This window comes from Manihot esculenta, chromosome 11, assembly GCF_001659605.2.
Source record: "Manihot esculenta cultivar AM560-2 chromosome 11, M.esculenta_v8, whole genome shotgun sequence".
Lineage (NCBI taxonomy): Eukaryota > Viridiplantae > Streptophyta > Magnoliopsida > Malpighiales > Euphorbiaceae > Manihot > Manihot esculenta.
In genome coordinates, this window is record NC_035171.2 from 6,773,012 (window position 1) to 6,797,557 (window position 24,546).

Here is a 24,546-nt window from a genome sequence, read left to right on the forward strand (position 1 = left end):
GTTTGTGTGTTTGAAGTATTGTAGATGGGGTATATTATAGTTTGAGACCCCTAGGTGTGATGTATGATGTGTATGCATGTGTAGAAACAAGTTTATGCATGTTTTGAGGTGTTTTGGAGGCTGTGGACACAGGGGAGCCAAGTTTCTGCCCTTCGGCAGAAACTCAGGTTCGGCCGCCGAAGTGACTTTCGGCCGCCGAACCCCCTTGTGGAGGCAGTTTCGGCTGCCGAAGCCTGCCCCCGAAACTCAAGTTTCGTCTCTGTCTGGGAGGTTCGGCCGCCGAAAGTGCCGCCGAACCTGCATGACTTTCGGCTGCAGAGGGACTTTCGGCCGCCGAACCTGCCGCCGAAAGTGCCCTGTTCAGCCATTTCTTGCATGTTTTCATGTGATGTTTTCAGGATGTTTTAGGGGGTCTTTGGGGAGTATTTTGGAGTCATGTTCATGTATGTTTGGTGCCTCATTTGAGTCCACCTGTGTAGGTTCGGACCCGAGGAACCGAGACCCCCGGTTGTGAGATAGTCGTTCAGAGTTCGTTGTAAAGCTTCAGTTACCAGGTGAGTGGAACAACCCCTTAAACTTTAAAGTAAAGGAATAAATGAATGAATCATAAAGCATTGCCCATGCATCATTATGCTATGCAATATTAGGTTGTATGCATTAGAATTCACGAATATGTTGCATTGCATACTTTGTTGTTGATGTGGATGAATATTGAATGATCCATTAGCCCTTGTATGTCATGATAGCCTATGTGAGTCCAGGTGTGCCTGCTACGGCTCTACGCCCCTGGCACTATGACTGATTATGAAAGTCCGGGTGTGCCTGCTACGGCTCTACGCCCCCGGCATGTATGAGTAAGAAAGATTGGGGCTATATGGTGACAAGTTCATCCTTGTTGTGAAATGTTTGTGTTATGGCGCATACATGAAAGCATGAATAAGAAAAAGTTAAATGATAATAATAATAATAAAAGGAATAATAATATACCTAAAAATGGGGGAATTAAAACAAATATTTTTAGTTTCTGCTCACTGGGCTCTAGTAGCTCACCCCACTCCCTTTATCCCCAGAGTTGCAGGTACAGGATAGATCAAGAAGTCGGCTAGAGTGAAGTCAAGCCTTGTATGTTGTAATAGATAATAGTGGACATGAATATGATGTAATGAGTAATGTATAGTTATGATATGTAATGATAATGATGATTGAGGATTAGTATGTGCTTGACCCTATGTTTATGGTTATCCCCTTGGTACATGATCTATAGAAATGTTTTTATGATGTATTTGATAGTCCAAGCTTATCGAATGATGAAATACCCCATTGGAGCATTTGATGAGGACTCCAGTGGTGGTTATGTTATTAGATTTGCACATGTTCAGGTTAAGCTTGGAAAAAGAAAGAAAAAGTTTACAGTTTTATGTATGTTGATCATGTATGGGATATTACAGGTTACAGGAGGTATGCTTGGCTTGCTACGGGTCCCGGCGGCCTTAAGCCGAACTGGATCCTAGCGCCGGTAACGGGTCGGATTTCCGGGTCGTTACAAATACTGTTGCCCAGATTGACCGAATGGTTGAAATCCATCAGTGCAAAGGCCAAGTCTGACATTTCGGGCCTCCAGTGCGAAGGTTGGATGAGTTTGGTTGAAATGCTTCCAAGCAAGAGCATTTGAACAGTGGCACATTGATCAAGCATAAATTAGCCACATTTTTATCATAATTATTGTTGCTTATTTACACATTTTTTAGTTTAATTTATGGTTTTTATCTTGTTTTTACAGAAAAGGAAGAAATTAGAAAATGGGAGAAAAAGTGCAGAAAAAGTACAGAAGGATGATTTGCCCAGTGATTTGCCCAAGATCACCAGCTAAACTGCTCCAATCACTGCCCAGATCAAACTAAAGCAGAAACCCGGAGGCAACAGACAGCAGTGATATGGGCAGTGATTTGCCCAAGAAACTCGAAGATCACTGGCCAAATCACTCGCAGAGACATAGAGGACTGACTCACAGAGAAGCGATCTGGTCAGTGATTTGCCCAATCACTTGAAGAAACTGGTCAAATCATCGGGCAAATCACTTTCACAACAGAAACTGACAGCAGAGCGGGAATTTGGGCAGAAAACAGAAATCCGAATTTTCAGAAGTCCAAATCCAATCCAATCACTTCCAACACAAAACCAAGAGCCACGAAAGAGTCTCTCATCCAAGGAATTCCAATTGCAATTAAAATCAACATCAAAAGAGGAGTCAAACACCAAATCAAAGAGGGATTTCAAAACCCTAGATGGAGAGAAATTCTGCAGCTATAAAAAGAGAGCCTCAAAACCAGCAAAGGGATCTTTGGATCAGCAACTCAACTCACCAGAAACTTTCCAGCATCTTCCTTTTTTTCTTTTCTTTTCATCTTTTTGTGTATTTAGTCCACCATGAGTGGCTAAACTCCTTCTTTTCTAGTTGAAGTTGAGAATATTCAGATTTGTGATGAATTGGGAGGTTTAATACTCCATTGTTGAACTCTTGTTTGTTTCAATATTTATGCAAACTGATCTTTTCCATAATTATTATTTTGCTTTTAGAATCAATAAGGGCCCATTGCTTTTAAATTGCTTAAGTAATATTGTTTGAATGATTTAGGTCCGTAATTGCTTAGGTTGTTCAAATACACATTTAATCAAGTTGCATAATCTAAACTTGACCACGCGGTTGGCAAGGATAGAATTGGGTTTTTCTAAGTCTTAATGCAGTCAACAGTTGTTCGATGCTACAATGCCCCAAGGACGTTCCTTGGCAACTTGTTGATTAGTGTTTGATTAGCGAACGTTTCCTAATCAAACTAGAACTAAGGAAGAATTTGGATTGTGAGAAGCGTCTTCCACAACCAAAACTGATTTATTGAAATCAAATAGGAGTCTTTAATAATCAATGATCAATTCTGAACAAACTGAATTAGACTCACACTTCAGCTAGAATCTCTTTCTCATTGAAATTCTCATCTATTTAAATTATTGCTTTCTTTTGCTATTTAATTTTAATCATCAAATCAAAACCCCCTTCTTTTAATTACTTGTTATTTACTTGACCTAGTCATTATTAGGAAAATCATTGGTGTCAATTCCCTGTGGTTCGACCCTATTGCCACTATCTACAAGTTTATTGTTGATTGTTTAATAGGTTTATTTTTGACGGCTTCGACAACCGCCTATCAAAAATTGGCGCCGTTGCCGGGGAATTGATCTAACTAATGTATTTTCCCTTTATGACCAGGTCTGGCCGTAAAGACAGTCTTCTTTACGACCCAGAGATTGAAAAAACTGCAAAGAGCTTAAGGAAGCAAGCAAATTTGAGGAACCAAGCCTCAAGACCATCTTCATCAACAACACCATCTCACAGACCACCTACTGCCCCTGCTGAAGAAATTTCTGCACCAGCAGAAACTTCCACCACCGCACCTGCTACAGCAGAATTTTTACCGGAAACTGAATTTCTGGTCATGGCAGAAAATCCAGCAATGGCAGCACCACCTGTTGCACATGTAGAAGCTGAAAATCAAGCAAGAAACATGCCCATCCAAGCACCACAGCCACGGGAGAGAACTCTTGGAGAGTTAGCTGAACAAGCAGGAGATCAAGCACCCTTATGCATTGAATATCCCCTATTGACAGCACCATTCGAGCTAAGGATGTAATACCCGGCTAGACTCCGGTATCGGAATTCCTACCGTCCGGTGGAATCTCGGATGTCGGAAGCCTCTAGTAGGGTAGAAACATGTTTTCATAAAATGTTTTAAGGTATTTCATGGTTTTAAGTATGAAAATTAAATGAGTTTTGCATGAAAAGTCCTTGGAGGAAAACCCAGGTTCGGCCGCCGAAAGTCAAGTTCGGCCGCCGAACATGCATGCGTTTTGGAGGCACGTTAGGCCCCCGAAAGCATGAGTGAGGGAAGTCCAGATTCGGCCGCCGAAAGTCAAGTTCGGCCGCCGAACATGGCATGCATGCGGAAGCACTTTCGGCCCCCGAACGTGGCCTGACCAGCCACCTATAAAAGGGTCACTTAGCCGAAATGGGCGAGCTTTCTCCCATTTTCGGCCACAGCTAGCTTCCGACCTCCCTCTCCTCAGATCTTGTGTTCTTTCTCCAAATCTCCTCCATTTTTCTTGAGTTTTCACCTCTCATTGCAAGTTTTGAGCATTTAAGACAAGTTTTGGAGCTTTGGGAACTCAGGAGCTCATTTGCTTGGATCTCCGAGTTTAGGTCGTCTCTCTCTCGATCTTCAAGAGGTAAGAGCCGATCTTAAGCTCATTGTATGTTTTAAGTAAGTTTTAAGTTGTTTTATGGGGTAGAATGGCATGTATAGGGTTGTATGAGTTTTTAAGCAAATGTTATGTTTTTGAACAATGTGGCATGTTTGAAGTGTTGTAGTTGGGGTATTTGATAGTTTGAGACCCCTAGGTGTGATGTATGGTGTGTATGCATGTTTTAGAACAAGTTTATGCATGATTGGTTAGTTTTGGAGGCATAAATGCATTAGGGAGCCAAGTTTCTGCCCTTTGGCAGAAACCAGGTTCGGCAGCCGAAGGAGCTTTCGGCCGCCGAACATGGCTGGGGAGGCAGGCCTTTCGGCTGCCGAAGTTGCCCCCGAAAAGAGACTTTCGTCTCTGTCTGGGACTTTCGGCCGCCGAAGGTGCCGCCGAATATGCATGAGTTTCGCCTCTGTCTGGGAGTTTCGGCCACCGAAGGTGCCGCCGAACCTGCCTGACTTTCGGCTCTGGAGGGACTTTCGGCCGCCGAACCTGCCGCCGAAAGTGCCCTGTCCAGCCATTTCTTGCATGTTTTTCTATGATTATTCCATGGTGTTTTAGGGGGTTTTTGGGGAGTATATTAGGGTTGTGTTTATGTATGTTTGGTCCCTCATTGGAGTCCACCTGTGTAGGTTCGGACCCGAGGAACCGAGGACCCCAACAGTGAGCCAGCTGCTACAGAGTTTATCAGAGCTAGCCAGAGGTGAGTGGAATAAAATTTAAGTTTTAAAATAAATGAAATATGAATTTTGAGCATGATCCATGCATCATGAATGCCATGAGATATAGTAGGTTGTTTGCATTAGTATTCACGAATATGTTGCATTGCATTTATGATGTTGATGTGGATTGGTTATTGGATGATCCTTTAGTCCTCATATGGCATGATGATGTTACGGCATGATATGGTATGGAAGTCCAGGTTGTACCCATTTTACGTCCCTGGCACGATGTAAGAGAAAGTTCAGGTTGTACCCATTCTACGTCCCTGGCACATTGGTATGTTATGATATGTTATGATAAGGGAAAGACCGGTTGTACCCATTCTATGTCCCGGCACAGTTGGACTATGTAGAGGACTATTGGTGACAATACCATCCGAGATGTGATTTGTTGTGATGTGTTGCATTTCATAATGGCACGAGATTTTTAAATATATGATTTCACTATTCTGCTCACTGGGCTTTGTAGCTCACCCCTCTCCCCTAACCCCAGGTGTGCAGGTACAGGGTAGACCAGGAGGTTAGCCAGAGTTTTGAAGTATGTTTATGTAATAGTTAGATTGTGGACATGACAATTGTACTATGATGTAATGTAAGAGATTTCAGTATGTTATGTAATGAGGTATATTGAGGTTATAGATGTGCTTGACCCTATGTGTATTGTAATCCCTTGTTGATGCATGATCTTAGACATTTGATGATACAGATGTTAGCCAACTCAACGCATGTATATCGTCCATTGGGGCATTGATGGATCCCACAGAGGGGTCAAGTGTATGATTATGTTTTTAGTGCATGCACAGGTTGAGTTTGGTGTATGAGAAGCGAATGAAAGAAAAGTTTAAATTTTTATGCATGTTGTTGATCATGTATGGGATTATACAGGTTTACAGGTTATGTGTCAGGCTTGCTACGGGTCCCGGCGGCCTTAAGCCGATCTGGATCCTAGCACCGGTAGCGGTCCGATTTTCGGGTCGTTACAGAATGGTATCAGAGCCCTAGGTTCATAGGATCGGACCTAGAGTGTCGGGCTCATAGATGTTATAGAAGGTCAAGCACAATAGGAAGATCATGTCCACTAGGATAGGATGTGGAGTCCTGTCTTGCATGATGATGTGAAATGCCATGATTATATACATGTGCATTGATGCTATGATATGATTGTGATGAGGGTTCATGTGTGCCCACATGAACCATATGATGCTAATGCTTGCTTGATGTGTACTGTCTTTCAGAAAATAGGATGAGAGGAACTCGTCGATCTGCACGATTGACTGGAGTGCCACCTGAGGATGAGGGCACGAGCGCCCGTCCTCCCACATTGCCTAGGGCAATGTCTTGTAGAGCCAACAGAGAAAGAGTGTCAAGGGACCCTAGAAGGTCTTTTGATGCTAGCAGAAGGGGGACTGATAGAGGAGGAAGTTCTTCAGATGTGAGGGAGGTTATGGAAGAGGATCAGAGGAGGGATGGGAACCTGGATGTGAGCATGGAGGAAGAAGGGACAGGGGAGTCTCAGGGAGGCGTTCAGGCCTCGGGGTATGGTTTTCCACCCCATTATCCACCCTTTCCACAGGGTTCAGGGTATCCGATGGGAGGCACATCGGATTTTTCCAGCTTTAACCCCTACCCTACCTACATGCCCTATCCACCTTTCTATCCACCTTACACACAGTACCCAGCTTATCCACCCTCACCCTTCTATCCAAACCCGGCAAACCCCACCTCGGGGAATGCTGCACCTCCACCTCCACCACCTACAGAACCAGCAGCCCCAGTTACTCAACCTCCTAGACCTAGCTCAGCTGATGGGAGCAAGGTAAAGATGACAGATTACCTCAAGCTAGATGCTCCCAAATACAAGTCAGGGGATGACCCCTTTGAGTATCTGAGAGTGGTGAAGACAATAACTGATGAGCTAGGGGCAAGTGACAGCAGGGCCATTCAGATGGCAGGGTTCACTTTAAAGTGCAAGAAGGCACGGGAATGGTTCAAGTGTTATGTGGACCCGAGACTAGACGGTATGACATGGGAAGAATTTGCGAATGAGTTCGCTGGATGGGCTTTTCCAGACAGTTCTAGAGAACTGAAGATGATTGAGTTTGAGCAACTGAGGCAGTCAGAGCATATGGGTGTAGAGGAGTTCACAGATAAATTCTTGGAGCTATTGCCTTTTTCAGGGCAAGCTCTAGATACAGATACGAAGAAAGCCAAGAGGTATGTTATGAAGCTGCATTCCAGGTACTCCTCGTTGATTCAGTCAGCTAAGAGAGAAAGTTTCCACACTATGGTGGATATGGCTCGAAGAATGGAAGCAAGTGCTATAGTTGAGGGCTCAGTGAAGCAGTCAGTGACCCAGTCTTCAGGGGTTAAGACCCCAGACAGAGGAGGACCAGGTTTCTCTTCTTAGAGCTCAGGAAAGAAGAGGTGGGATAACACCACCAGGAAGCCGAAGAAGAATAAGTTTTGGAACAAGCTGAAATCCGGTCTGGGATTTGGCGGTGGCTCGAGCTCAGGCTCAGATGGTACAGAATGCCAGAGATGTGGAAGACCGCACAGGGGAGTGTGTCGAGCTGGGACTAATACATGTTTCAGATGTAGACAGGAGGGACACATAGCTCGGGAGTGTCCTAGAGCGCCTTTTATGGACCAGCCCCAGCAGACAGCTTCTGGTAGTGTGGCATAGCCAGTAGTTCCAGCCACAACTCAGGGCAGTGGCAGAGGTAGAGGGAGAGGGGCAGCCTCTTCTTCTGGTTCCCGAGGTGAAGGTCCATCAGCTCCAGCCAGGATCTTCACCATGACTCAGCAGGAGGCTAACACATCCAACACCGTGGTGTCAGGTAATCTCGTCATTGGGTGTTCTGATGTGTATGCATTAATGGACCCGGGTGCATCTCATTCATTTATTGCTCCGAGAGCCGTTGAGAGGTTGGGTCTGATAGTCTCTGGGTTAGAGTGTCCCCTATAGGTCAGTGGACCCAAGTGTGACCCGTCGGTGGCAGTGTCAGTCTGCCAGTACAGTCCAGTTTTTGTTGAGGGAAGATGCCTCTCCGCCGACCTTGTGGTTCTAGATTTGACAGACTTTGACGTCATTCTAGGGATGGATTGGCTATCTACCCATGGTGCTACCTTGGACTGCAGGGACAAGGTAGTCAGGTTCAGAGATCAGAACGGGTCAGAGGTCGTCTTCAGAGGAGACAAGAGGGGCACGCCTAGAGGTCTGATATCAGCTCTTCAGGCTCGTAGGTTGCTTAGGAAGGGATGTCAGGGGTACTTAGCTCATGTGAGAGAGCTAGACAGTCAGGTCAGGGAGCCGGCCTCGGTGCCAGTTGTCAGAGAGTTTCAGGATGTTTTTCCGGATGAGCTTCCAGGTTTACCACCTGCTAGGGAGATAGAGTTCGAGATAGAGTTGGTGCCTGGAACTAGACCGATCTCTATCCCTCCCTACAGGATGGCTCCAGCCGAGTTAAAGGAGTTGAAAGAGCAGTTGCAAGAGCTGGTAGAGAAGGGCTTCATCCGACAGAGTACCTCACCTTGGGGTGCTCCGGTCTTGTTTGTGAGAAAGAAGGATGGGTCCCTCAGACTTTGTATCGACTACAGGCAGTTGAACAAAGTCACTACCAAGAATAGGTACCCTTTGCCAAGGATCGATGATCTATTCGACCAGTTAGCAGGAGCAGGTTGTTTCTCCAAAATAGATCTGAGATCGGGGTACCATCAGCTAAGGATAAGAGAAGAAGATGTGCCAAAGACAGCTTTCAGGACCAGATATGGGCATTTTGAGTTCCTTGTAATGCCGTTCGGGTTAACCAACGCCCCTGCAGCATTCATGGATCTCATGAATAGAGTGTTTAGTCAATACCTGGATCACTTTGTTATTGTCTTCATAGATGATATCCTAGTGTATTCCAGGAATGCAGAGGAGCATGCCCATCATCTGCGGTTGGTCTTGCAGACCTTGAGGGAACATGGCTTGTATGCCAAGTTCTCTAAATGTGAATTCTGGCTGAGGAGCATTTCGTTCTTGGGGCATATAGTGTCAGAGAATGGGATTGAGGTGGACCCCAAGAAGACAGAAACTGTGGCTAACTGGCCTAGACCCACTTCAGTGACAGAGATTAGAAGTTTCTTGGGTTTGGCAGGTTACTACAGGAGGTTCGTTCAGGACTTCTCAAAGATAGCAGCTCCTCTGACCAGACTAACCAGGAAGAATCAGAAGTTTCTGTGGACCGACCAGTGCGAAGAGAGTTTTGAAGAGCTTAAGAAGAGGTTGACTTCAGCATCAGTTTTAGCTCTGCCATCTGGTGATGAAGACTTTACAGTCTTTTGTGATGCGTCCCGTGTGGGACTGGGTTGTGTACTGATGCAGAATGAGAGGGTGATTGCTTATGTTTCTAGGCAGCTGAAGAAGCATGAGTTGAATTACCCCACACACGACCTGGAGATGGCAGCAGTGATCTTTGCACTCAAGATGTGGAGGCACTACCTCTACGGGGTAAAATGTGAGATCTTCACAGATCATAAAAGCCTGCAGTACATCCTGAGTCAAAGAGATTTGAACTTGAGACAGAGGAGATGGGTGGAGCTGCTGAGTGACTATGATTGCAAGATTCAGTATCATCCGAGTAAGGCGAATGTCGTGGCAGACGCCCTAAGCCGGAAGTCACTAGGCAGTTTATCCCACATATCGGCAGAGAGGAGGCCGGTGGTGAAGGAGTTCTACAAGCTTATTGAGGAAGGTCTACAGATGGAGTTGTCTGGTACTGGTACCTTGGTGGCCCAGATGAGAGTAGCACCCGTGTTTCTGGAGCAGGTGGCTCAGAAATAGCATGAGGACCCGGAGTTAGTGAAGATTGCCAGGACTGTTCAATCAGGCAATGTTAGTGAGTTCAGATTCGACAGCAAGGGGATCCTCCGCTATGGGAGCAGACTATGTGTACCAGATGACATAGGGCTAAAAGGAGACATTATGAGAGAGGCTCATAATGCAAGATACAGCGTTCACCCCGGAGCCACCAAGATGTATCAAGATCTAAAGAAGGTTTATTGGTGGCCAGCTATGAAGAAAGAAGTGGCACAGTTCGTGTCAGCCTGCGAAGTGTGTCAGAGGATGAAGCTGGAACATCAGAAGCCGGCTGGAATGCTTAACCCGCTACCTATTCCAGAATGGAAATGGGAAAACATAGCTATGGATTTCGTAGTGGGGTTACCGGCGGCGTCCAACAGAGTGGACTCCATATGGGTGATTGTGGACAGACTCACCAAATCTGCTCACTTCATTCCTGTCAGGAGTGGCTACTCTGTAGACAAGTTGGCGCAGGTATATGTGGATGAGATCGTCAGGCTGCATGGGGTTCCTGTTTCGATAGTGTCAGATAGAGGGCCCCAGTTCACCTCCAGGTTTTGGCGGAGTCTGCAGAACGCCATGGGTACCAGGTTGGATTTCAGTACTGCCTTCCACCCCCAGACTGATGGACAGTCAGAAAGGACCATCCAGACTATCGAAGATATGCTCAGAATGTGTGTGCTGGACTTTGGCGGTTCTTGGAGGCAGCATCTACCTTTGGTGGAGTTTGCCTACAACAACAGCCATCATGCTAGCATCGGGATGGCTCCATATGAAGCTTTGTACGGAAGGAAGTGCAGATCACCTGTGTGCTGGGAGGAAGTTGGAGAAAAGGCCTTAGCAGGGCCTGAGCTAGTAGAGATCACCAGCAGGGTGGTACCCATAATCAGAGAAAGAATCAAGACTGCTGCAAGCAGACAGAAGAGCTATGCAGACGTCCGCAGGAGACAGTTAGAGTTTCAGGAGGGGGATCTGGTATTGCTCAAGGTGTCTCCAATGAAGGGAGTGGTTCACTTCAGGAAGAAAGGTAAACTAGCCCCACGATACATCGGACCCTTTGAAATCTTGCAAAAGATTGGGAATGTGTCGTACAAGCTGGATTTACCTGCTTCAATGGAAAGAATCCATCCGGTTTTCCATGTTTCAATGTTGAGGAAGTTTGTGTCAGATCCGAGCAAGGTTCTTAGTGAGCCTGATGTGGAGGTCCAAGAGGATCTCACTTATGTTGAACAGCCAGTACGGATCCTAGACACCCAGATCAGAAAGTTAAGAAACAAGGAAATCCCGATGGTGAAAGTCCTGTGGAACCACCACAATTTGGAAGAATGCACTTGGGAGACACGGGAGTCTATGCTCCAGCAGTACCCTCATCTCTTTTAAGGTTGGATCTCTTTGTGTTTATGTGCTATGTATGTATGTTATGTTTTATGCCATGTTATGTGCTAGTTGAGGTACATTCGGGGACGAATGTTCTTAAGGGGGGGAGAATGTAATACCCGGCTAGACTCCGGTATCGGAATTCCTACCGTCCGGTGGAATCTCGGATGTCGGAAGCCTCTAGTAGGGTAGAAACATGTTTTCATAAAATGTTTTAAGGTATTTCATGGTTTTAAGTATGAAAATTAAATGAGTTTTGCATGAAAAGTCCTTGGAGGAAAACCCAGGTTCGGCCGCCGAAAGTCAAGTTCGGCCGCCGAACATGCATGCGTTTTGGAGGCACGTTAGGCCCCCGAAAGCATGAGTGAGGGAAGTCTAGATTCGGTAGCCGAAAGTCAAGTTCGGCCGCCGAACATGGCATGCATGCGGAAGCACTTTCGGCCCCCGAACGTGGCCTGGCCAGCCACCTATAAAAGGGTCACTTAGCCGAAATGGGCGAGCTTTCTCCCATTTTCGGCCACAGCTAGCTTCCGACCTCCCTCTCCCCAGATCTTGTGTTCTTTCTCCAAATCTCCTCCATTTTTCTTGAGTTTTCACCTCTCATTGCAAGTTTTGAGCATTTAAGACAAGTTTTGGAGCTTTGGGAACTCAGGAGCTCATTTGCTTGGATCTCCGAGTTTAGGTCGTCTCTCTCTCGATCTTCAAGAGGTAAGAGCCGATCTTAAGCTCATTGTATGTTTTAAGTAAGTTTTAAGTTGTTTTATGGGGTAGAATGGCATGTATAGGGTTGTATGAGTTTTTAAGCAAATGTTATGTTTTTGAACAATGTGGCATGTTTGAAGTGTTGTAGTTGGGGTATTTGATAGTTTGAGACCCCTAGGTGTGATGTATGGTGTGTATGCATGTTTTAGAACAAGTTTATGCATGATTGGTTAGTTTTGGAGGCATAAATGCATTAGGGAGCCAAGTTTCTGCCCTTTGGCAGAAACCAGATTCGGCAGCCGAAGGAGCTTTTGGCCGCCGAACATGGCTGGGGAGGCAGGCCTTTCGGCTGCCGAAGTTGCCCCCGAAAAGAGACTTTCGTCTCTGTCTGGGACTTTCGGTCGCCGAAGGTGCCGCCGAACATGCATGAGTTTCGCCTCTGTCTGGGAGTTTCGGCCGCCGAAGGTGCCGCCGAACCTGCCTGACTTTTGGCTCTGGAGGGACTTTCGGCCGCCGAACCTGCCGCCGAAAGTGCCCTGTCCAGCCATTTCTTGCATGTTTTTCTATGATTATTCCATGGTGTTTTAGGGGGGTTTTTGGGGAGTATATTAGGGTTGTGTTTATGTATGTTTGGTCCCTCATTGGAGTCCACCTGTGTAGGTTCGGATCCGAGGAACCGAGGACCCCAACAGTGAGCCAGCTGCTACAGAGTTTATCAGAGCTAGCCAGAGGTGAGTGGAATAAAATTTAAGTTTTAAAATAAATGAAATATGAATTTTGAGCATGATCCATGCATCATGAATGCCATGAGATATAGTAGGTTGTTTGCATTAGTATTCACGAATATGTTGCATTGCATTTATGATGTTGATGTGGATTGGTTATTGGATGATCCTTTAGTCCTCATATGGCATGATGATGTTACGGCATGATATGGTATGGAAGTCCAGGTTGTACCCATTCTACGTCCCTGGCACGATGTAAGAGAAAGTCCAGGTTGTACCCATTCTACGTCCCTGGCACATTGGTATGTTATGATATGTTATGATAAGGGAAAGACCGGTTGTACCCATTCTACGTCCCGGCACAGTTGGACTATGTAGAGGACTATTGGTGACAATACCATCCGAGATGTGATTTGTTGTGATGTGTTGCATTTCATAATGGCACGAGATTTTTAAATATATGATTTCACTATTCTGCTCACTGGGCTTTGTAGCTCACCCCTCTCCCCTAACCCCAGGTGTGCAGGTACAGGGTAGACCAGGAGGTTAACCAGAGTTTTGAAGTATGTTTATGTAATAGTTAGATTGTGGACATGACAATTGTACTATGATGTAATGTAAGAGATTTCGGTATGTTATGTAATGAGGTATATTGAGGTTATAGATGTGCTTGACCCTATGTGTATTGTAATCCCTTGTTGATGCATGATCTTAGACATTTGATGATACAGATGTTAGCCAACTCAACGCATGTATATCGCCCATTGGGGCATTGATGGATCCCACAGAGGGGTCAAGTGTATGATTATGTTTTTAGTGCATGCACAGGTTGAGTTTGGTGTATGAGAAGCGAATGAAAGAAAAGTTTAAATTTTTATGCATGTTGTTGATCATGTATGGGATTATACAGGTTTACAGGTTATGTGTCAGGCTTGCTACGGGTCCCGGCGGCCTTAAGCCGATCTGAATCCTAGCGCCGGTAGCGGTCCGATTTTCGGGTCGTTACAAAGGACAGGTCTGATTCATCTCCTTCCTAAATTCAGAGGCCTAGAGAATGAAGATCCTCACAAGCATTTGAAGGCATTCCATGTTGTGTGCTCAACCATGAGACCCCAAGGCATTCCAGAAGACGATATAAAGCTTAGAGCCTTCCCTTTTTCCCTTGAAGACTATGCCAAAGAATGGCTATTCTACTTGCCACCCGGATCCATCACATCATGGGCTGATATGGTAAGAGCATTCTTGAGAAAATTCTTTCCAACCTCAAAAGCTATAGGCATCCGTCGGGAAATAAGTGGCATAAAGCAAAAGCACTCTGAAGGCTTGTATGAGTACTGGGAGAGGTTCAAAAAGTTGTGCACAAGCTGCCCTCGGCATGATATTTCTGACCAATCTCTCATTGAGTACTTCTATGGAGGTTTGCTACCCTCAGAGAGAAAATTTATTGACGCAGCCTGTGGAGGAACAATTGAAAAAAAATCACCTCGAGAGATGAGGGACTTAATTTCCTCCATGGCTGCAGCTTCTCAACAATTTGGAGACCAAGAGCTGCCAACAAGGAATGTAAATGAGGTGAGTAATTCCACTTTATCATCCCAACTTTCTGAACTCACCAATGCTGTCCGTAGCCTTGTTGTGAGTCAAACCCAACAAGTCCAGCAGATTCAGCAGCCCAAGACATGTGGAATATGTGCCAACAATCACCCAACTGATCTATGTCCTTCCCTTCAAGAGGAGGACCAGCAAGTCAATGCTGTTGGAGGCTTCAATGGGCAAAGAAGGTATGATCCTTATGCAAATACTTATAATCCAGGCTGGAGGGACCATCCAAATGTCAGTTATGCAAGGGGAAATCAATATCCAAGCTACCAGCAAAGGAATCAAGCTCAAGCTGCACCTTAGAATTCCAATGCATCTCTTGAAGAGATTGTGAAAAATTTGGCAAATACTGTGCAGAATCTTGAGAAACAAATGGGGCAAATGGCTTTCCTTGAACAAAATTGAATCACAAGGAAAGCCACCTTCCCAAACTGAGATAAATCCAAGACAAAATGTTAGCGCCATCACATTAAGGAGTGGAAAGGAGTTGCAAGACAATAGGGCTGAAAAATTGCAAAAACAGGGCATGGAAGAAATTCTGCCAGAAAGTGATCAGGGCAGTGATTTGCCCAGTTCACTAGTAGAAACTGACCCGATCGCTGGTCAAACTGAGCTGTCCAATAGTGATCTGCCCAAACCACCAGAGAAGGCAGAAAGTGATTTGCCCAAATCACCAGAGAAGGCAGAATCCAGTCAAAGGCAGAAACAGCAACCAGCAGAAAAATTCAAGATACCTCCTCCCTTCCCAAAGAGATTTGCAAAGTCCCAAAAGGAGAAAGAGGAAAAAGAGATATTGGAGACACTCCGCAAGGTGGAAATCAACATTCCCCTACTTGATGCTGTAAAGCAAATTCCAAGGTATGCCAAGTTTCTCAAAGAGCTATGCACCAACCGAAGGAAACTTGCTGAACGTGAAAAGGTAAGTGTGGGGGAGTGTGTTTCAGCTGTAATCCAAAGGAAACTTCCAACCAAATGCAAGGATAGAGGGATGTTCGCAGTTTCATTCAAGATAGGCAATGTGGGAATAAAGAAGGCCATGTGTGACCTTGGAGCTTCAATAAATGTCATGCCACTTTCCATTTTTAACTTGTTGAATGCAGGTACACTCAAAGGCACCAGTATTGTGATCCAATTGGCTGACCGATCCGTCGTCCATCCCAAGGGAGTGCTAGAAGATGTGTTGGTACAAGTTGACCAACTAGTCTTCCCAGCTGATTTTTATGTGATTGACATGGAGGAGGATAAAGGCAACATCACCTCTGATATCTTACTTGGGAGACCATTCTTGAGCACAGCAAGAACAAAAATTGATGTGCATGATGGCACATTGACTATGGAGTTTGAAGGGGAAGTTATCAAATTTAATGTTTATGATGCCATGAAATTCCCCAATGATGTTTCTCCTGTTTGTGGCCTTGATGTTATTGATGATTTAAGTCAAGAAATTTTTTATTTTGATCAAGAAAACTTACTTTATGAAGGTCTTTGCAGGAAAGGAGAAGTGGACAGCAACATCACTGAAGCAGAAAAAACAGCAGACTGCTGTAACTTGCTGGATGTGGGTGATTTGCCCAGTGATTTGCCCAGACCACCAGATAATCTGCTCAAATCACAAACCAAATCACTGGAGCAGACAGACTTGACAGAAAGTGATTTGCCCAGACCACCAGATAATCTGCCCAAATCAGACAGCAAACAGCAGAAATCAGCACTAGAACTGAAACCATTGCCAAGCCACCTCAAATATGCCTACTTGGGAGCTGGAAATTCACTTCCAGTCATTATTTCTAACCAGCTCAGCCAAGAAGAAGAGGAAAAGCTCATTGATGTGTTAAAGAAGCACAAAAAAGCAATTGGGTGGACCTTGGAAGACATAAAAGGCACCTCAAGACCATTCGGTGGAGGCTCATCTCACCAGAATCAGAGACAGGATACAGCACATGAAGCTATTGACATACGGAGTCCACAAACAAGCAAGGTTTTCAAGGTTAATGGGCATCGTTTGAAGAGATTCTATGAAGGTTTTATTGTCCATGTTGTGGAGGAGGTTCCCTTGGATCCCCCTTCCCAAGACTGCTGAGCAAGACACTGAAGTCCAGCCCAAGACAGAAAACTGGGCGCTACTGGGAGGCAGCCCAGATGTAGTGATTTGTCCAGTGATTTGCCCACTGCTTGCCCAAATCGCCGGGCAAATCGACTGAATATACCATAGTCACAAGTGATCGGGGCAGTGATTTGCCCAATTGCCCAGATAATTTGACCAAGATCACCGGTCCAATCGCAAAATCAAGCACATCATCAGAAAAGGGCGTGAACAGTACCAGCCCAGCAACTGCAAAGGAGAAGCGGTCTGGCCAAGTGATTTGCCCACTGCTTATCCAAATCACTGGTCAAATCACCCTGTCAAGAATCCAGAGGGCCAGCATTAAATGATCAGGGCAGTTCACATACCCAAATCACTTTAAGTAGTTCTTTTCTTTTACTCTTTTACTTTTTACGCTATCTACTGTTTTTATCTCTTCTTCTTCAAGATTTCTCCTCTCTGACCCACCACTCACCCACCGGCAAACTCAAGACCACAATGGTAAGAATTAAGATGAAGGCCACCGGCGGACCGTTCATGTGAAAGAAACTAGGGCTGCCGAGACCCATCCCCTCCGACAGTGATGACGAAGCGCGGGACACCCCTCCACAGCAGCCCCTACAGATGGGACAACACAGGAAACAGGGCAAGAACCAACAAATACACTTCCAGCAGACCCCAGCAGGATGCTCCTCAGCCACCAGAAGACGAAGCCCCCAACCAGACAGTAGAGGCTCGTCTCAGTAGGATTGAGGACCGAATGCAAAGGATGGAGCACTTGTTGGACCTGCTGGTGGACCATTTTCTGCCCCAGCACCGTGACAGATAGCGATCTGCCCAGTGATTTGCCCAGTGCTTGCCCAAGTCACTGGTCAAATCACCCACAGGCCAGGAAGTCCCTTTCCCTTTTCTCCTTCATTTCTCTATATATATATATTCAAACATTGAGGACAATATTTGGGATAGGTGTGGGGGTACTGGAGAGTATTTATTCACTGATCACACCATCTTTTGATTTCTATTTGTTTCTTATTGTTTCTTTTTGTTTCTTTTTACATTATTCTTACCCCTTTTTGCACACACCATAATTTTTTTCACACTTTTAGCACACACACACAGAATTTTGTCTTGGTTTTTGCTCTACTCAACATAGATAACAAGGTTAAAAGAGTTTCCTTATCTCATGACCCCATTGATTTGCCACCCCTTTAAGCCTAAATTGAATCATTCACAGTATGTTACCTTCACTTAGGAAGTTCTTTACTTGAATTGAATCCTTAAATTTGTTGTGGTCAAGGGAAATAAAAATAAAAATACATGCAAATAAAAAGCTAGTGTAACTCCCTATGAGCTGATTTGCCCAAACTATCATGACAAACCAGCACAAAGCACAAATCACAAACTTGTTCCAATGGTCTAAGACTATGAACTGAGCCTAATAGCCACTTGGAGAAGTAACTGACTGAGTAACCGGGGGTGTATCACCCATGTACACAATCGCGTAAAAAGGTCAGTAACTTTTTCAAGCAAATAAGTTTCGATGGTCTAGACTATGAACAGAGCTAGTAGCCACTTGAACAAGTGACTAACTGAGTAACCGGGGGTGTATCACCCATGTACACAATCGCGTAAAAAGGTTAGTGACTTTTTCAGGCAAGGATAAGAATAAGTGCTGCTGAAAATAAAAATAAAAATTAAATAAAAAGGAGAAAGAGAGAAGGTGGCAAGTCACTCCTAGGGGTTGCATTAAACCTAACATAAAGGAATAAGCACGATTGAGTCAAAAACCTTTCTCTTGACCATGGTAGGTGAAAGGAAACAAGGAAAGGAGAGGACGACCTTGGTGCATGTACTCTATACTGTGATACTTCAGCTTAGGAGTCTAGGGAGGGCTGATTAAGTGGTACTTAGGCTCAAAGGAAAAAGGAATTTGATTAACTAAGTTATTTGTTGCTTGAGGACAAGCAAAAAGCTAGGTGTGGGGGTATTTGATCAAGCATAAATTAGCCACATTTTTATCATAATTATTGTTGCTTATTTACACATTTTTTAGTTTAATTTATGGTTTTTATCTTGTTTTTACAGAAAAGGAAGAAATTAGAAAATGGGAGAAAAAGTGCAGAAAAAGTACAGAAGGATGATTTGCCCAGTGATTTGCCCAAGATCACCAGCTAAACTGCTCCAATCACTGCCCAGATCAAGCTAAAGCAGAAACCCGGAGGCAACAGACAGCAGTGATATGGGCAGTAATTTGCCCAAGAAACTCAAAGATCACTGGCCAAATCACTCGCAGAGACATAGAGGACTGACTCACAGAGAAGCGATCTGGTCAGTGATTTGCCCAATCACTTGAAGAAACTGGTCAAATCACCGGGCAAATCACTTTCACAACAGAAACTGACAGCAGAGCGGGAATTTGGGCAGAAAACAGAAATCCGAATTTTCAGAAGTCCAAATCCAATCCAATCACTTCCAACACAAAACCAAGAGCCACGAAAGAGTCTCTCATCCAAGGAATTCCAATTGCAATTAAAATCAACATCAAAAGAGGAGTCAAACACCAAATCAAAGAGGGATTTCAAAACCCTAGATGGAGAGAAATTCTGCAGCTATAAAAAGAGAGCCTCAAAACCAGCAAAGGGATCTTTGGATCAGCAACTCAACTCACCAGAAACTCTCCAGCATCTTCCTTTTTTTCTTTTCTTTTCATCTTTTTGTGTATTTAGTCCACCATGAGTGGCTAAACTCCTTCTTTTCTAGTTGAAGTTGAGAATATTCAGATTTGTGATGAATTGGGAGGTTTAATACTCCATTGTTGAAATCTTGTTTGTTTCAATATTTATGCAAACTGATCTTTTCCATAATTATTACTTTGCTTTTAGAATCAATAAGGGCCCATTGCTTTTAAATTGCTTAAGTAATATTGTTTGAATGATTTAGGTCCGTAATTGCTTAGGTTGTTCAAATACACATTTAATCAAGTTGCATAATCTAAACTTGACCACGCGGTTGGCAAGGATAGAATTGGGTTTTTCTAAGTCTTAATGCAGTCATAATAGTTGTTCGATGCTACAATGCCCCAAGGACGTTCCTTGGCAACTTGTTGATTAGTGTTTGATTAGCGAACGTTTCCTAATCAAACTAGAACTAAGGAAGAATTTGGATTGTGAGAAGCGTCTTCCACAACCAAAACTGATTTATTGAAATCAAATAGGAGTCTTTAATAATCAATGATCAATTCTGAACAAACTGAATTAGACTCACACTTCAGCTAGAATCTCTTTCTCATTGAAATTCTCATCTGTTTAAATTATTGCTTTCTTTTGCTATTTAATTTTAATCATCAAATCAAAACCCCCCTCTTTTAATTACTTGTTATTTACTTGACCTAGTCATTATTAGGAAAATCATTGGTGTCAATTCCCTGTGGTTCGACCCTATTGCCACTATCTACAAGTTTATTGTTGATTGTTTAATAGGTTTATTTTTGACGGCTTCGACAACCGCCTATCACGCATCACCCCATCCTCAGTTGCATGGTCATTGTGCCAAGTCATATACTTAGCTGTAACACACGATGCATAAAGTCTTTGCAAACATGGTGTAATGAGGAAGTAATACATCTTTTTGTATGGTATTTGACTCTTCCCTTTCCCCAAGGTGTGTTTCAGGCGTTTGAACCTTTCATGGTCACAAAATTTGCATCGTGTAAGTTCTTTATCATTTTCCCAATAAATCATACAACCATTCACACAACAGTGTATCTTTTGTACAGGAAGCCCTAATCCTCGGACTAGTCTCTTTGTTGAGTAAAAGCTGTCCGTCATGACATTGTCACTCGGTAACATCTCCTTCATGAGTTCACAAATCTGATCAAAACACCGTTCTGAGAAATGATGTTCCGCCTTCAGATTTAGTAAACGTGAAACAGCTGATAACTGGGAGTGAGTTTCACATCCAGGCCATAGTTGTTGCTTAGATGCATTTAACATATCATACAGTTTCTGTGCAGCCGAGTTTGGCATCTCATATGTATCATTATGCATTACATGATAGCTTGTTGCATCCATGACCATGTCCTCAAAACGATTGAAATTTGGGTGATTAACACTGTCAGAACCATAAGACATGTCTAAATCTGTATCACCATATCCGTCATGCACTTCAGTTTCACCGTGCAAATACCAAACAAGATAATTTTGCACAAAACCATGCTTCATTAAATGATATTTAACTGTATTTTCATCTTGAAAGCTACGGTTTTGGCACTTAAATCGATTACAAGGACAGCGAATCTGATCGCCATTTAAATATTATGTGCAGGTCTTAGCCTTCTCTATAAATTCATTGATACCCTCTAAATATCTGGGATTCAGTAAACCATCTCTGAGACGGGCATACATCCAACTTCTTTCAGCATTCATATTAACTACAATAAATATGCTGATATGAAAACATAAAACTTATAAACCCTATCTTCGAATAGAGCCTGAAAACCAACAATTCAATTGTGCATTATATCTAAATGATAATCTGATAACTACATTCATTTTGGAACAAAATATTAACATAAATTTGAACTTGCCTGATATCAATGGCAGTATCTTCTACTGGAGGGGGAGGTGGCGGGGCAGTATAACCAGGTTGGTTAGGCTGTTAATGAGAAATTATAGCAATCAGTATATGTATTCAGCCCTCATCCATATCAAAAGTACATCATGTTTGGAATATCTACCTATCCAACCACACTAAGTGTAAATTCAAACACATGCACCAAACAAATTTCACAATGCAATTAGTTTTCAATTCTATAGTAACTTTGAAAACTTATAAATGGGACATTCCATGTGAATATTGAACATCAATTCAAATCCAATAAATATCAAGAAAATTTTCTCTTTTTTTAGACGACTTTGAGGCCGAATTTATTTATAAATTTGCTGGAAATTGCACCTGCTGGTGCACTGGCAAGTGCACCAGCAGGTGCAATTTGAAGTGCACCTGCTGGTGCACTTGGCAAGTGCACCAGCAGGTGCAATTTCCAGTGCACCAGCAGGTGCAATTTCCAGTGCACCTGCTCGTGCACTTGCCAGTGCACCAGCAGGTGCAATTTCCAATGCACCTGTTGGTGCACTTGCCAGTGCACTTGCCAGTGCACCAGCAGGTGCAATTTCCAGTGCACCTGCTGGTGCACTTGCCAAGTGCACCAGCAGGTGCAAGCTGGTGCAATTTGAAGTGCACCTGCTGGTGCACTTGCCAGTGCACCAGCAGGTGCAATTTCCAGTGCACCAGCAGATGCAATTTCCAGTGACACAAGTGTAATACCCGGCTAGACTCCGGTATCGAAATTCCTACCGTCTGGTGGAATCTCGGATGTCGGAAGCCTCTAGAAGGGTAGAAACATGTTTTCATAAAATGTTTTCATGTGTTCCATGATTTTAAGTAAAAAGGAAATGAGTTTTTGCATGAAAACAACCTTGGAGGAAAACCCAGGTTCGGCCGCCGAACATGCATGCCTTCGGGAGAGCTTTTAGGCCCCGAAAGCATAAGTGAGGGAAGTCCAGGTTCGGCCGCCGAACCTCAAGTTCGGCCGCCGAACATGGCATGCATGCGGAGGCACGTTCGGCCCCCAAACGTGGCCTGGCCAGCCACTATAAAAGGGTCCCTTAGCCGAAAAAGTGCACCAGCAGGTGCAAGCTTGTGCAATTTGAAGTGCACCTGCTGGTGCACTTGCCAGTGCACCAGCAGGTGCAATTTCCAATGCACCTGCTGGTGCACTTGCCAGTGCACCAGCAGGTGCAATTTCCAATGCACCTGCTGGTGCACTTGCCAGTGCACCTGCTGGTGCACTTGCCAGTGCACCAGCAGGTGCAATTTCCAGTGCACCTGCTGGTGCACTTGGCCAGGTGCACCTGCTGGTGCACCTGGCCAGGTGCACCTGCTGGTGCACCTGGCCAGGTGCACCAAGTGCACTTTGAAGTGCACCTGCTGGTGCACTTGCCAAGTGCACCAGCAGGTGCAATGCCAAGTGCACCTGCTGGTGCACCAACCAGTGCACCTGCTGGTGCACTTGCCAAGTGCACCAGCAGGTGCAATTTCCAGTGACACAAGTGTAATACCCAACTAGACTCCGGTATCGAAATTCCTACCGTCCGGTAGAATCTCGGATGTCGGAAGCCTCTAGAAGGGTAGAAACATGTTTTCATAAAATGTTTTCATGTGTTCCATGATTTTAAGTAAAAAGGAAATGAGTTTTTGCATGAAAACAACCTTGGAGGAAAACCCAGGTTCGGCCGCCGAACCTCAAGTTCGGCCGCCGAACATGCATGCCTTCGGGAGTGCTTTTAGGCCCCAAAAGCATAAGTGAAGGAAGTTCGGCCGCCGAACATGGCATGCATGCGGAGGCACGTTCGGCCCCCGAACGTGGCCTGGCCAGCCACTATAAAAGGGTCCCTTAGCCGAAAAAGTGCACCAGCAGGTGCAAGCTGGTGCAATTTGAAGTGCACCTGCTCGTGCACTTGCCAGTGCACCAGTAGGTGCAATTTCCAGTGCACCAGGTGCACTTTGAAGTGCACCTGCTGGTGCACTTGCCAAGTGCACCAGCAGGTGCAATGCCAAGTGCACCTGCTGGTGCACCAACCAGTGCACCTGCTGGTGCACTTGCCAAGTGCACCAGCAGGTGCAATTTCCAGTGACACAAGTGTAATACCCGGCTAGACTCCGGTATCGAAATTACTACCGTCCGGTGGAATCTCGGATGTCGGAAGCCTCTAGAAGTGTAGAAACATGTTTTCATAAAATGTTTTCATGTGTTCCATGATTTTAAGTAAAAAGGAAATGAGTTTTTGCATGAAAACAACCTTGGAGGAAAACCTAGGTTCGGCCGCCGAACCTCAAGTTCGGCCGCCGAACATGCATGCCTTCGGGAGCGCTTTTAGGCCCCGAAAGCATAAGTGAGGGAAGTCCAGGTTCGGCCGCCGAACCTCAAGTTCGGCCGCCGAACATGGCATGCATGCGGAGGCACGTTCGGCCCCCGAACGTGGCCTGGTTAGCCACTATAAAAGGGTCCCTTAGCCGAAAACGGGCGAGCTTTTCTCCCCATTGTCGGCCAAGGTGAGCTCTCCGCCGTCCCTCACCAATCTTTGAGTTCTTCCTTCAGATCTTTCAAGATTTTCATGAGTTTTTGCTTTGTTTTGAAGAATTTCAAGTTTTGAGCAAGTTTTGGAGCTTTGAGGTTCAAGGATACTCAACCCTCCCATCTCCGAGATTAGGTCGTCTCTCTCTCGATCTCCACGAGGTAAGAGTCGATTTTAAGCCCATTGCATGTTTTAAGTAAGTTTTAAGTAGATCTATGGGGTAGAATACATGTTTAAGCTTATGGTTAGATTTATGAGTTTATGTTGCATTTTTGAGCAATGTGAGTTGTTGATGTGTTGTAGTTGGGGTTTTGATGGTTTTAAAGCCCCTAGGAGCTTGTATGCTTGCTTGTGTATGATTGGGATTGTTGTAGAATAGGTTTATGCATGTTGAATGATTTTGGGAGGCAAAAAATGCATGAGGAACCAAGTTTCTGCCCTTTGGCAAAAACCAGGTTCGGCAGCCGAAGGACTTTCGGCCGCCGAACCTGCCTGGGATGTAACAGCCCGGAAACCGAACTGCTACCGGCACTAGGATCCAGATCGACTTAAGGTCGCCGGGACCCGTAGTAAGCCTGCTATACTGTCTGTGTACCTGTGACATCCCATACATGATCATACATTTTCTGTAAAAACATAAAAGTTTCTTCACTCCAAGGCTTAACCTGTGCATGCACTATCTCTGTTCTATCACAATCCCTATTAGAGCTCCTCATTGCTCTAGGCGGATAAAACTCATACTGTTAACCCTGGTTTTCTCATAAACATACAAGGAAAATATGTAAACATAAACTGATCATGTACATACACAAAGGGATAACAACTCTTATAAGTCAAGCACTAGTCTATACACTGTACACTATCTCTTTCCATTACATGTCCACACTAGCTATTACAACACTCTTCTTCTTCCATACCCTGCTGGACTCCCTCTGGACTCTGAACCTGCACAACTGGGGTTAGGGGAGAGGGATGAGCTATACAAGCCCAATGAGTAGAACTGTAAAACATGGTATTAAAATATGATCTCATGGAATGCATCACAGCACAAACATTTCAT

At 44.6% G+C, this 24,546-nt stretch overlaps 1 protein-coding gene across 1 annotated transcript in view; it reads right to left on the bottom strand.

The window, feature by feature from the left end:
- LOC122724999 overlaps positions 1–20,570 on the bottom strand; it is a 30,161-nt gene extending 9,591 nt beyond the window's left edge. Inside the window, exon 1 of the mRNA XM_043961395.1 lies at positions 19,865–20,570. Within this exon, the coding sequence (XP_043817330.1) occupies positions 19,865–20,570 (706 nt within the window). The remainder of the gene's footprint in view (positions 1–19,864) is intronic.
- Positions 20,571–24,546: the final 3,976 nt, after the last annotated feature.